The sequence below is a fragment of the Leptosomus discolor genome, chromosome 21, assembly GCF_034619465.1.
Source record: "Leptosomus discolor isolate bLepDis1 chromosome 21, bLepDis1.hap2, whole genome shotgun sequence".
Classification (NCBI taxonomy): Eukaryota; Metazoa; Chordata; class Aves; order Leptosomiformes; family Leptosomidae; genus Leptosomus; species Leptosomus discolor.
In genome coordinates this window covers 863,851-876,026 of record NC_141411.1, presented here as the reverse complement: position 1 = coordinate 876,026, position 12,176 = coordinate 863,851, and the positions used below count along the sequence as shown (strand labels likewise).

General features: G+C 49.1%; 1 protein-coding gene across 1 annotated transcript; it reads left to right on the top strand.

Annotated features, from left to right (window-relative positions):
* Window positions 1-333: 333 nt before the first annotated feature.
* On the top strand, window positions 334-11,600 carry CAPZA1 (capping actin protein of muscle Z-line subunit alpha 1). The gene is made up of 10 exons (XM_086476466.1): window positions 334-384; window positions 4,971-5,034; window positions 5,292-5,343; window positions 6,190-6,253; window positions 7,523-7,729; window positions 8,157-8,236; window positions 8,672-8,750; window positions 9,246-9,317; window positions 9,952-10,014; window positions 10,584-11,600. The coding sequence occupies exons 1-10, from the start codon at window positions 346-348 to the stop codon at window positions 10,722-10,724; spliced, it is 861 nt and encodes a 286-aa protein (XP_086332592.1). The 5' UTR covers window positions 334-345; the 3' UTR covers window positions 10,725-11,600.
* The last annotated feature ends 576 nt before the right edge of the window (window positions 11,601-12,176 follow it).

The following is a 12,176-nucleotide window of genomic DNA, read 5'->3' as shown; positions in this document are numbered from 1 at the left end:
GGCCGCGCGGCGGGGCGGGGCCCCGAGGGCTCCGCCAGCGCGGCGCTCCCGCTCCCCAAGCCCATCATGGCTCCGCTGCCGGCGGGACGCGGGCCGAGCGTCCCCCCCCGTGCCGCATCCCGGCAGGCGCGAAGGCCCCACCGCCGCCCCCGGCCGCTGCGACCCCGCCACCGAGGCCCTCGCCGTCCCGGACGGGCCCGCCCTCCCCTACGATGGCCGCCGCGCGGCGTCTGCCCGCAGCTAATATGGCGCCGACCGCGCTTCCGGCCCAGCCCGGCGGCGGCGCCCCGTCCGGCGCTCCCGGCATGCTCCGCGCGGGGCCGGGCCGGGCCCAGAGCTGCCAAAATGGCGGACTTCGAGGACCGGGTGTCGGATGAGGAGAAGGTAGGGACGGGCCGCGGCCCCGCGCTGGGCCGGCACCGCAGCACCCGCGGGCGGGGGGCGGCAGGAGGCTCTCCTGGGGCCGGCTGGCTGCGGCCCGAGGGCGGGCGGGCCTCCGAGACCGGCTGGGCCGCCGCTGCCCGGGTGCGAGGCCGGCCGGGGGTCAGCGGCTGCTTGTCAGGGCAGCGCGGGGCGTTTCGGTTTCCTTATCGCCGGGTGCAGCCGAGGGGCCCCGGCGCGGCTTCCTCGTCCCGGGGCGGTGAAGGCAGCGGCGGCTTGAGAAGGTGCTGGGCGACCTGGTCCGTTCCGAGCGTGTCTTCACGTCTTGTGCTTGGCCCCGCTGCTGGCGGTAACTTTGGTGACGATCGTAAGAATTCTGCTGGATGGAAGGGACTAAGCAGAAGCAAATAGAGCAATGTTTATTGTAGGAAAGGGAGAAATTAACAGATTGCTCCTCTTGTGTAGGAACGTGGGAAAGTTACAGCCTTGCAAGCAGCCCTGAGTTTCGTTTAAGAAATGAAGAGGTCACCTTTTCTGCCAGGTAACACTTGTTACCTGCAAACTGTAGTTAAAAAGTCCACTGTTACTTTTCCTTACATCCCAATAATATTACATGTAGCTTTTTGCTTTGTATTTAACGTTCTGGAGGAGGCGTTACGGCTCATAAATTTTCAGTGATCCTACGAGTCTGGAGCCTGCTTTCGTTTTTCACTTAAACTGCCAATTTCAGCTTTATTACAGTGACATTCTTTGTGAAACAAGCAGATAGAGCTTTACAAGTTCCAATTCATCCTGTTGCCCTGAGTGACATGAGCATTGTTTGAAATAAGTATTCCAGAACAGAATTCGTATGGTCTTTAGCACCGACCTGAAATCTAATGGTGTATAAAATAATTTACCCAGTGTCATTTGGCTGAATTTCGTTTGAACTGCTGACACTGAAGTCGGCATTGCATTTGATCTGAAAATTAAAACAAAACTGAAGCTTTATCGTGTTGGGAGTTATGGTAGTACCGGAGAGTGAAGGAGGTGAAGTAAGTTGCCCTTGGTAATTAGCAACCCCTTAAACAACTGGAAGCAGCACTGGGGTCCCTGTTCGTAGGCTTACACCTAGGCGAGCTGTTTTGTCTGGGAATGAGAGTCAGTGTTGGAAGAACCTGGGGCCACTAGGTGGTTTTTTCCTCTTCCCAGCATTCAGCTGAACTCTGAAGTTCTTTCAAAGCACCTGCGGGGAAGACTTGTCCTTTGAGAAAAGGCTTTTCAGAACTGCCTGTGTCCAAGTGCTTTGTTTGGAAGAGTAGATGGGATTTTGCTTGAAATTGGAGCCTGTGTTCTACTTCATGTCCCAGCTCAGGCAACCTAGACTCGGTTTAAAGTAGCTCCATGCCTGCCCAGGTAAAAAAAGGGTGATCTTAATGAGGATCTGAAAAAGAAACATGCAGCAAAGGTTTGCTGTGGCATCCATTTTATAACTATTCAGATAGGTCAAGGACTTTTATATGTGTTTCCTTTTTTAAGTTGGAGTTTACCAGTGCTTTAAAGTCAAGCAAACAAACAAAAAAATAAGGCAACAAAATTAATTCATTCCATCCCCCCCGAGTCTCACTTCTTTATAGGCATATCTTAGGCAAGCTAAGGGGTTTGTTTTAGTTTAAGCTCTACTGCCATGCACCCTGTTTCTGCTTAGGTTCGTTCTGCTGCCATCTTGCCAGCTTAAACTGAGGGTTGAGCAGCTTCCCTCTCTCTGGGCCGCCTTCCCCATTTCAGCAGCAGGAAGCTGGGTTTGCTGGCGCGCTGCAGAGCTCCCCGAAATGGCAACGAGGGCCAGGAAGTCGGGCGGTTTGCAGAAGGTCTCATGTTCGTGCTTCTGCAAATGCACATCCTGCCACCCCCCTGCCACCCCTTTGAGACAAAACAGCTCTGAAAACCAGCAGCGAGTCGAACGCTTGGCATCTCGAATTCATCAGTCCGCAGCCTCCCCTCCTGATTTCGGTAGTTTGACTAAACGTGTTGTGTTTTATCGCTCCACGAGAGGGGCCGGGCTGGGGGTGCTTTAGTGAACGCTTCTCACTTGCAGCGTTGCTTTGTTTAGGGCTGGTTTGGGGATGACATCTGATTGAAATGCAGAGTGTTGATTTAGTTTTGTTCATCCTTCCAAGCAGAGGACTGTAAAAATCTCTCCTGTAAGTTTGGGTTTTTTCACAAGGATCTGTTTATGAGATCCATTGATCTGACAGTCACCCTGCTAACACAGTGGTCCCTTTTGCGAGGGTTCCACGTGCAGGACAATTCTGCAGCCACAACGTTGTTGCGTAAATTTATAAGATACTAAGTTTTGTGGCTTTTTAGGGGCCTTGTTTTTCCACGAAGCACCTTATAAATGGGAATCTGTTCATCCGGGGAGCTGATCTGCAGGATGCCTCCTCGTGCAGTCGGCATGGAGTGGCACATCCTCGTCAGCGCTGGGGCACAGCGACGCGCCCGCACCGGTGCTCACACTCGCGTGTTCTCAGGACAGCCCGTGGCCTCGTTTCAGAGGTGTTCCCGCCGTTTGGGACGGGCGCTCAGCAAAGTCCACGGAGGGTGTGAAGCAGCAATGTCCCTCGTCGTTACCGCTAGACTATCTTCATCACCAGCCACATTTCTGATCGTGCAACCTAACAAGATCATGGTGGAATGTGTCCTAATTACAGTCCTTTAAATAGCGAAAATTTTCCATCAGAACTACCTTTTTAGGGTTGCTGTATGCTTAGCAGCCTTATCTAAAAGCAGAGGATTAGGAGGAAATGGTTTGACATTCTGTATTGCATCAGTTGTACAAGTTACTGGCTTTTTAGTTTTTCCTTTGTATCACATTATTACTTAAGGCATGAAGAATGTGTGTATCTATATTTTGAAATAGATGCTAATTTGGAAGACGATCTATTTTTATCTGAAGCTCAATCCAGTTAAGGCAGAGTTGTTACTTGATACTGGTGGAATAAGACAGTATAGCCTTTGTCTGGAAGGGTGTTTATTTGCTTTCATGTCTTGCTTTAAATCATTATGTGGCAAACAATGCAAACAACAATTTCTAATTAAAATGGGGAAGGCTGTTGAGAGAAGCAAGTTATTTCCAGCTCTGGCAATAATTCAGCTGAAGCAGTTGGATATAGACGCACTCCTCTGTCTTCCTGCTCAAAGTGAAAAGCAGAAAAGGTGATCAGGGTTGTCACGAGCCCTGTTCTGCTGTCATCTTCAGCGAACGTCCAGCTGAGCGAGAAGGGCCCATTGCCCAGCTTTGTTAGCTGTGCTTGGTGGCAGAAGTGTGACTGTTTTGTTAATCTAAGGGAGAGGTTTGATTTTGTGACATTGCTGTTTCAAGTCTTCCCAGATGATTCTGTTGCCTTTGGTCCTGTAAAAAACGTGAACTCTTACTAGTTTCAGCAGAATCAGTTGGATTTCAGAACACAGTGCAGTTTTGTTACTTTTTAGAAGAGAATGGGTTTTTCCAGCTTCAAGGTTTGCGGACATTCAGGTATTTTCCTTACAGTTCGCCTTTCCAGTTATTTGGGGTATCACTCGCAGTTCCACCTCCCTGAATTCTTCCACTGCTCTGGCAGTTCGTGGCAGGACCCCGTACAGTTTCCTATAAAGTGTTGCTTCAAGGTGAGGGGGGTAACGTGCCGCAGAATGGCACAGCCGGTGTGGCCACTGCTCAGGGTTAGGGGCAACCAGGGCAGCGTTAGAGGCTCGAGACAAAACCAAAACAACCACCTGCTGAAACGTGGAGGGTTTCGTTTGGAGGCTTGCTCTGACGTCCCTCGTTCATTTTGGCACTTCCCATCACTGCCCCCGTTTCTGTCTGTTCCCAGCGTTTTGCTGGGTACCTCCTCACACCTCCTGCACTCGGAGCACCCTGCTGGCTTTGCAGAGTCCCTGAGGCATCGCCAACTCTGGACGCAGCCCCGTGGCAGTTGGTGGAAGTGATTTACTGCTCCGTTTCCAGAGGGATCAGCCTCCCAGCCTCCGCACGCCCTTCGCTGTGAAGCAGCGCCGGCTCCTTCAGCCGCTCGGCGGCATCACACGAGCCGCAGCCCGGGGAGTCACGGTGTCCTGCAGCGGGTCGGACACTCCTTAGCTGCCTGCTTGGGCAGGAGGTTACCGTTGAGTTACAGCGCCACTTTACTGCAGTAGTGTCTTATTCGTCATATACCCTGGCATTCTGATGGCTAGCAAGGATCAGGAAAAACAGTGTTTGGGAACGTCACCGAAAAGAGCAGCTTGCCAGCAGCCATCTTCTGTAGATAGGTTAGCACCGTGCAGTTTTTACAGGTGCCCGTGTGAAGTTTGCACTTCTTCCCGAGTGCATTTGGAATTATTCTGCTTGCTTGCGCTGAAAAAAATCTTGTCCCGCATACCTAGTTATTTTGGCAATGCATGCCTGGATATTTTGGCAATGCACACCTAGATTTCTCCCTAAATCTGGCACTTCCCGTCGCTGTCAGCGTTGGTTCGTTGGTGAATTGCTTCGGTGTAGGTTGCTGTCCATATGAACTCGGTAAGTTATCTTTTGCCTGTAGTTTAATTACTTTTCTGCTTCATTGTAGGTGCGTATAGCTGCAAAGTTCATCACTCATGCACCCCCTGGAGAATTCAATGAGGTATTCAATGGTAAGTACATGAGGAAAAATGATCCGTGGTGTTTTCTTCACGTTTCCTCTGTTATAAGGGTCTAAGGCTGTGCCACGATCTACTGCTTTTACGGTGCAGAAGTGGTGAGGGAAAAGCATGCCGTCATTCTTTGCCCACATGTGCTTAATGAAGTGATGTAGTCATTGTAGTGTTTGCATTTGTACAGTTGAAAATGAAATGCATAAAGAGGAACTTTTGATGAAAAAATCCAATAACCTGCTGAACTCTCTCTGCAGATGTCCGGTTATTGCTGAACAATGATAATCTTCTCCGGGAAGGAGCAGCACAGTAAGTACTGACGTTCCAAGCACAAGTCACATCGCCACCAGAGATGCGTGTGTTTTCTGCACCCCTCGTGCCGTGACAAGGCCAGCCATCTGGGGACTGAGAGCCGGCTCCTGTCATTCCTTATCCCACAAAACATAGGAGGAAAGGCACGGGTGATTCTCCTTAACAGCCCGAAATCGGAATTTGTGCTGTAGGTGCCGCACAAAACTGACAGGAAGGCGCTCTGCCAAAAAGTTGCAGCAGCAGGAACGTCTGACCTTGTCGAAGCACGATTTGTAAAGCAGGTGAAGCCTGAAATACTGAGTAATCCTGAGCTGAAATTTAGAAAAAGAACTGCCCTCAAAAAAAAAAAAAAAAAAAAAAAGGCTTTCAAAATACCTTGTTTACTGGCACAGTCTCATCAGAAGGTGCTTTAAGGTTACGCGTACAAGCTTTTTGGTGCGAAGATTTTACTTGGAGCCAGGTGACATGTCAGTCGGCAGGTCTTTACATAAGAAAATGGTGGTAAATATTAGTCTGCTCGTTTGTTTACCTTGCTGGTGTCTAAATTGTAGCTGGGGTGTTCCTGTTTTGCCTTGGCTTGCTCATATTCCCCGAGGCTGCCTGTTGTTCTACTTTTGAACTCTGTACTTCCCTCGTCATCGCTAAGTAAACCTGGCTTCAGACCTGGGTTTTTATAGCTGTCATCAAGAAAAGGTATTGAAAAATCTTTTAAGAGTGATTGTGTGTAATACTTGCCAAATTCAGTTGAATTTTTCTGTCATATAAATCACACCTTTTACTTATTCTTGAGTCAAAATAAATGTGCGTGTACAGCTAAAGTTCATTTCTTCTTGTTCCTGACAGTGCGTTTGCACAGTATAACATGGATCAGTTCACTCCGGTGAAGATAGAAGGGTATGATGATCAGGTAAGAGAAAACTTTTTACACTTGAGGTTTGTATTCCTACACTGTGCAAAACCAATAAAAATGTTCCATGGAGATGTTGACTAGTTTCACTCCACTCACAACTTATGACCTCTGCTCCTTCCCCCACACCTCAGCGTGTCACCAACCTTTGTCCCACAGAAGCAGCAGAGGTGACACGTTCTCCTAAAGCATTGGCTGGTGCTGCCTGGTGACTCTCATTCATCGCTCCTCAAGTAAAGCTCCAGGCTGAAGTCACTGGGGTTCTGCTGAGCGTGTGAATGGGCGAAGGTTACTGGTCATTTAAAGCTCACGTACAAACCCTTACCTTGCTCCCCGCTCCCCGCTGACACTATGTAGTACCTTCTTCATAGGTTGGGTTTTTTCATTTTCTGCATTTTTAATCCATTCCCAGCTACCCTAAAAACATTTGTATCTTTGATTACACCGATCTGATACTATCTGGTTGAAAAACAGGGGGGTTGGGGTTTTTTTGGGGGATGGGTTTTTTTGGTTTGGTTTTGTATGGCTTTTTTGAGAGCAAGCAGCAAGTCCTACACAGGACAGAAAGCTGGCCTGACCATCTGTTCTGTTCTCTGGGCCAAGTACTGACCTAGCTTTTTTGGTGTCCCAGATATGCTCATGGGAGGCAGATATTTTTAAGAGGGCTGTCCGTAGAAATAGCTTTGACAGTCAGAGAAGGTTACAGTACAGCCTGCAAAAAAAAAAAGTCAATGTTTGGGAAGCCAGAGAATTGTGGTAAGAGAAAGGAGAGGGAAGGTGCAGTGCTGCTTTGCTGTGTACTTTGGTTTGTGTATGTTGGAGGTAGCCACATCCATATACCCTTCTGGACCAGAAGGAGAGCTATTGCAACATGGACCGTTATAAGAAATGGTAAATTCCAGAGTAAAATTGTTCGTTTCATTTAGAAATGGGGAAGGAGAACAGCAAAAATAACTTCAAAAGTGAAACCACCTGTTTGTATTGTAAGGACGCCCAACTTCAAGCTAAACATATGTGTTATTATAAAACAGCCCTTTCTGGGACAGAACACCCGGTGCGGTATTGCTGTGAAGAGCAGAGGGTTTACCTACGGCCTCGCTACAGCTACCCTCTGTTGAAATCATTACTGAAAATCCTTGTTCCTGTGTGTGATGTTAGAGCTCAATGAAAGAACCTGTTGAAACACCAATACCTAGTCAAGTAGGGAAAACTGCCACACAGCACCTTTACAGCAGCGTAAGTGTATGCCAATGTCAACTTCTTTTACAGGTCTTAATCACTGAACATGGTGATCTGGGCAATGGCAGATTTTTAGACCCAAGAAACAAACTTTCTTTTAAGTTTGATCATTTAAGGAAAGAAGCAAGTGACCCCCAGCCCGAGGACACAGAATCAGCTTTAAAGCAGTGGAGAGATGCCTGTGACAGTGCTCTGAGAGCTTATGTGAAAGACCATTACCCCAACGGCTTCTGTACTGTTGAGTATCCGTCTTGTTTCACTGAAAGTTCATTGCTCCCTGTCCGTCAGCGCCTTGGGGGGCCCTGGTGCTGTTGGAGTTCTCCATCCTCGCCAGCGTTTTTGCTGACTTTGGAATCACAGGTTCCAGCGAGGCTGCAGATATCTTGGGGTGCCCGCAGTGGCACAGATGTGTTAGCCCTCATTTCTCGTGGCCATGACTGCCAAGCGCCTTAACGCCTGCCGTTAATGAAAAGGAGGCACGTGTTGTTTGCACACGTGTGCTAGCGGAGGTGTTGGACAAGATAATTAGTGGTACGAGATAATTAGCGGTGCGTGTTCCCAGTGAGGTACCACAGCAGCCAGCCTCCACACTGCTGCCAAGCACAGAAATTAAGAATGGCTTTCCTCAGCTCTTGGGCCTTTTTAACTCTTTTTCTAAATACAGGTTTATGGTAAATCTATAGATGGGCAGCAGACAATTATCGCCTGTATTGAGAGCCACCAGTTCCAGCCCAAAAACTTCTGGTAAGACGACTTCAACGTCGTGTATTTTCTTCCTTTGCTGGTCCTCAGAGCAGCCCATCCTCTGTGTCTTCGGACACAGCCTGAAGGGCGAGTAGTCCTGGGCTTCCCAGGCAGCTCTGCTGCTCGTTCCGTGGTCTGGATTCTTTGGGCCCCTGTGGGACTCCCCAAAGCCTTCGTGCGGCTCTGACCCATCTGGGGAGAAGGGCCTTAGCAGAGCCGGACGGGCCCCCTGCCTGTTGGGAGCACACGCACGCTGAGCTCGGCTGCACGGAAGCTGCCTCGGTGCCAGCTCTGCTTCAGCAAGTTAATTCCATGCCCTGTACGGCACTGCCGTGCTGCTCGTGAGACAACAGCAGAAACAACTTGCTCGTGTTAGTGCGGGTTTGTGTCGTTAGAGCTTGTTGGAAATAACTTTGGTGCTTGGATCGTTTTTAGGAATGGCCGTTGGAGATCAGAGTGGAAGTTTACCATCACACCCCCAACAGCTCAGGTGGCTGCAGTGCTCAAAATCCAGGTGAGCTACTTTTTCTGGCAATACCAGGAGAAGCTGCATGGTGCTTCTCCTACAGGAGTGCATTCAACTCGGGATGAGATGCTGAAATACAGCCCAGATACCCTTCTGAAGTCAAGATGATATTGAACTGTACAGTCCAAGAAATTAATCCTTAAATCTAGCGTTTCAGACATCATCTACAATCTGGCCTGTGGTTTGTTGTATAGCATGACCCTGTACGCCTCAAGTCTGCTTCACTTTGTAGGGCTAAAATCTCTATCATGAATTCTTTTATAATTGCTCTTATTTCAACTCTAGGCGTTTACTGCATTAACATAATCTTGAACAGTCTTGACAAAGAATGAATCCTTTTAGAAAATCCACCCTGCTTTTAGTCTCCACGTAAGCAGAGAAGACTGGCACAACCACGCTGTTGGGCCGTCGGGTAGCGTTTGGGGGCTCGAGGGATGATGAAGCGAGTGGTCGTGATGACCCGCCCTCTGTCTCTCCGCTCAGGTTCATTATTACGAAGATGGCAACGTTCAGCTGGTTAGTCATAAAGATATCCAGGACTCTGTCCCGGTTTCAGTAAGTATGCTGAAAGACTTTCTTATGATAGAGCAAATGTTTTATTTCTTAAACATCTCGTGGAGCATATGCTCCTGTGGCTACGTTCTCGTAGCTTTGAAGTCCTGTAATTTTAGGGTGAGCAGTCAGCGTAGGTGTCGTGTTAGAGTTACGTGGGAAACCAGGATTCTCAGTGGCTCAGAGCTGGACTGGATTAGGAAGGAGAGTCTGTTGGAAAGCCTGTCTCAGCGGTTCGGTTCCAGGGGGCAGCGTGCTGTGCTGTTCTGTCTGGGTGCAAGGGGGACGGTCAGTAAGAGCAGTGTGCGAAGGGAAAACCAGGAGTCCTGCAGCACAGCAGAGGGAGCAGCAGTCACCAGGTCCCTGGTCTGTACCATGAAGGTCGACTTCCCCTTTGCTCACTAGGGTGCAGGCCTGTTTCGGCCTGGGGCGCAGGCTGTAGCCAGCACACGCCGCTGTCCTGAGCCTCGCTGAGCCGTCTCGTAGCGAGAGAAAGGAACCCAGCTAAAACGTGAGGCAGAAGCTGCTGACAGTGTCCACTTCATCTACACTCAGCCTGTCGTTTGAGAAGAAATCTCTTGTGTAGCTTTTGTAAGTTGCTCTTAAGCATTAAAAAAGTTATTTTTCGCCTTTGCAGAGTGACGTCCAGACAGCTAAGGAATTCATTAAGATAATAGAAAATGCCGAAAACGAGTACCAGGTAAGATCGGTGGTGGTTAGTTAAATACATACGGTGGAATCGTGTCGGTCTCCATTTACAGGGAATGGAAACATGGAAAACTGAACTCTAATTCAGTTTCTGACTGAGTCTGGTACTGACTGTAAGAATTGCTTAGAAAAGGGCAGTAGCAGTTGTTTAAAGAACACAGTTGTAAAGCTTTTGTAATTAATAATCAGGTTTGCTGTAGTTATTGCAAAGGGTTACAGATGGTGCCTGGAACAAGCATGGAAGGGCAGCGGGTGAGTCGGGTAAGGGTTTTCCTCTGTGACAGTTAGAAGTACTGAAGAGGAGCTGCGTGTGGCAGCTCTGTACCTTGTCCCAGCCTGTGTGCAAGGAGAGTTGGTACAAATAAGCGCTGAAACACCTACGGAGACCCTGCTGCTCGGGCAGTTCAGCAGAAACCCTTCCACTTGCCCACCCGCTGGCGCCTGCCTTGTTTGGTCAGCAGCGTGCCTTCGCCTGGTGGAAAGGGGTTCGTGGCCGCAGCACCGAGTCCCGCTTTCCCCGCGTGCCTTACGCTGCCGTAACCCCCCCGCTTGCCCTTGCAGACAGCCATCAGTGAGAACTACCAGACCATGTCGGACACCACCTTCAAGGCCTTACGCCGGCAGCTGCCCGTCACCCGCACCAAGATCGACTGGAACAAAATCCTCAGCTACAAGATTGGCAAAGAAATGCAGAACGCTTAACGCGGCGACGGGGGGATCTGCGAAGTGTTTGTGTGCGAACAGCAGATGTGGTCCTTTGCCAAGTAGATGGTCTCTAAAGCAGTGCAGCGTTTTCCTAGGGCTTTCCAAGTTAACAGGTTTTCTAGCCTCAGAGAGAACCGTGGGACAAATCGTGTTGTCTTTGTGTTTTGTGTTCCCTGCCACGTAAACCTCCCGTGTGACTGCAGCGGCTGGTGGGTGGGTTTAACTCGGCCGCGTTCCTGGCTCAGGAGTGGGGCTGTTCGCAGTCACCGATCGTGCTGGTTGGAAAACTGCCCAGCTGGAGCAGCCCTACGACCGGCGCGGCTGCGGGCGCGGGGCGTTCCCCTCACCCGTCTGCGGCGCTCCAGGTGCTCCAGTCGGTTTGTGGAACCCGCCAGCAGCTCCAGGCTGTGCTGCAAGGTCGATGCAAGCAGCAGTCAGTCCTCGTGTGTCCCTGTAACTGACCTCCACAAAGCAAAAAGCCTGCAGGCTCAGATTTTACTGTCATTTTTACTGTAGGAATGAGTTTACGAGATCCTTTACAGAAAGCCCTACACAGCCAGCTCTTCCAGGGACATGATTTTTTTTCTTGTTCTGAAGATTTGAGCCATGTTCCCTAAAAGTGAACATTTTTGCTCTCCCCTCCCCTGTATGTATGGTTACCAGACACGTGCATTTTTACAGAACTACCAGTTCCCGTGTTGAATCACTGCTGATCCGTGTAGGCTGGTTGGTGATGAAAATTGCATATGTCTGCAGAACAGTAGGTATGTTGTGCTTTAATGCTTTGTGGCAGGTTCATAGAATTTGTATCACAGGTGTATGGATGGATAGTGTACAAAATAAATAAACTTGCACCAAAGTGAGAGAAAAACCTTTCCGTTTTGTCTCGGTTGTGGCCGGTTTCTTCTCATACTTGAAGGGGATTTTTGAATTAATCTCTTCATTGCTCTCTAAATGCTTCCTCTGTGTTACTTTCTTTTCCTCTGTGAAGTCAGAGATAAGAGCCCTACCAGTTTCTCTGACGGGGAATGTGCCTTTCTCCATCAGAACTCAGAACATGGATTCACTGCAAAACGAAACCCCTTTGGTGAACTCGCTTTGCTTTGCCTGCACTTGGTTATCCCTGGGCCTTCTTGCTGCTTCTGGGGTTTGAACTGGCTGTTGAACTGGCTGGTGTCTTCCTGGTTTTAAATACACAAAGAAAGGGGTTGGGAAGATAGGGATGGGTTTGCCTGTGCGTTACACCTCAGGTTTTGCACAGTAATACTACAAAATAAGCGTCTCCATCCCTTGTGAGAAGTTCTGTCTAAAGAAAACACATTTGTATTTGCTGTTGAGACTGACCATTCACCCTGCAGGCATCCTCTGTATCAAATAGCCCCATAGAAATACACCAGTCTTTGGTTTAAAGTCATTTGTGCCTGTTCTTCCATGGCCTTGATTCTGTCT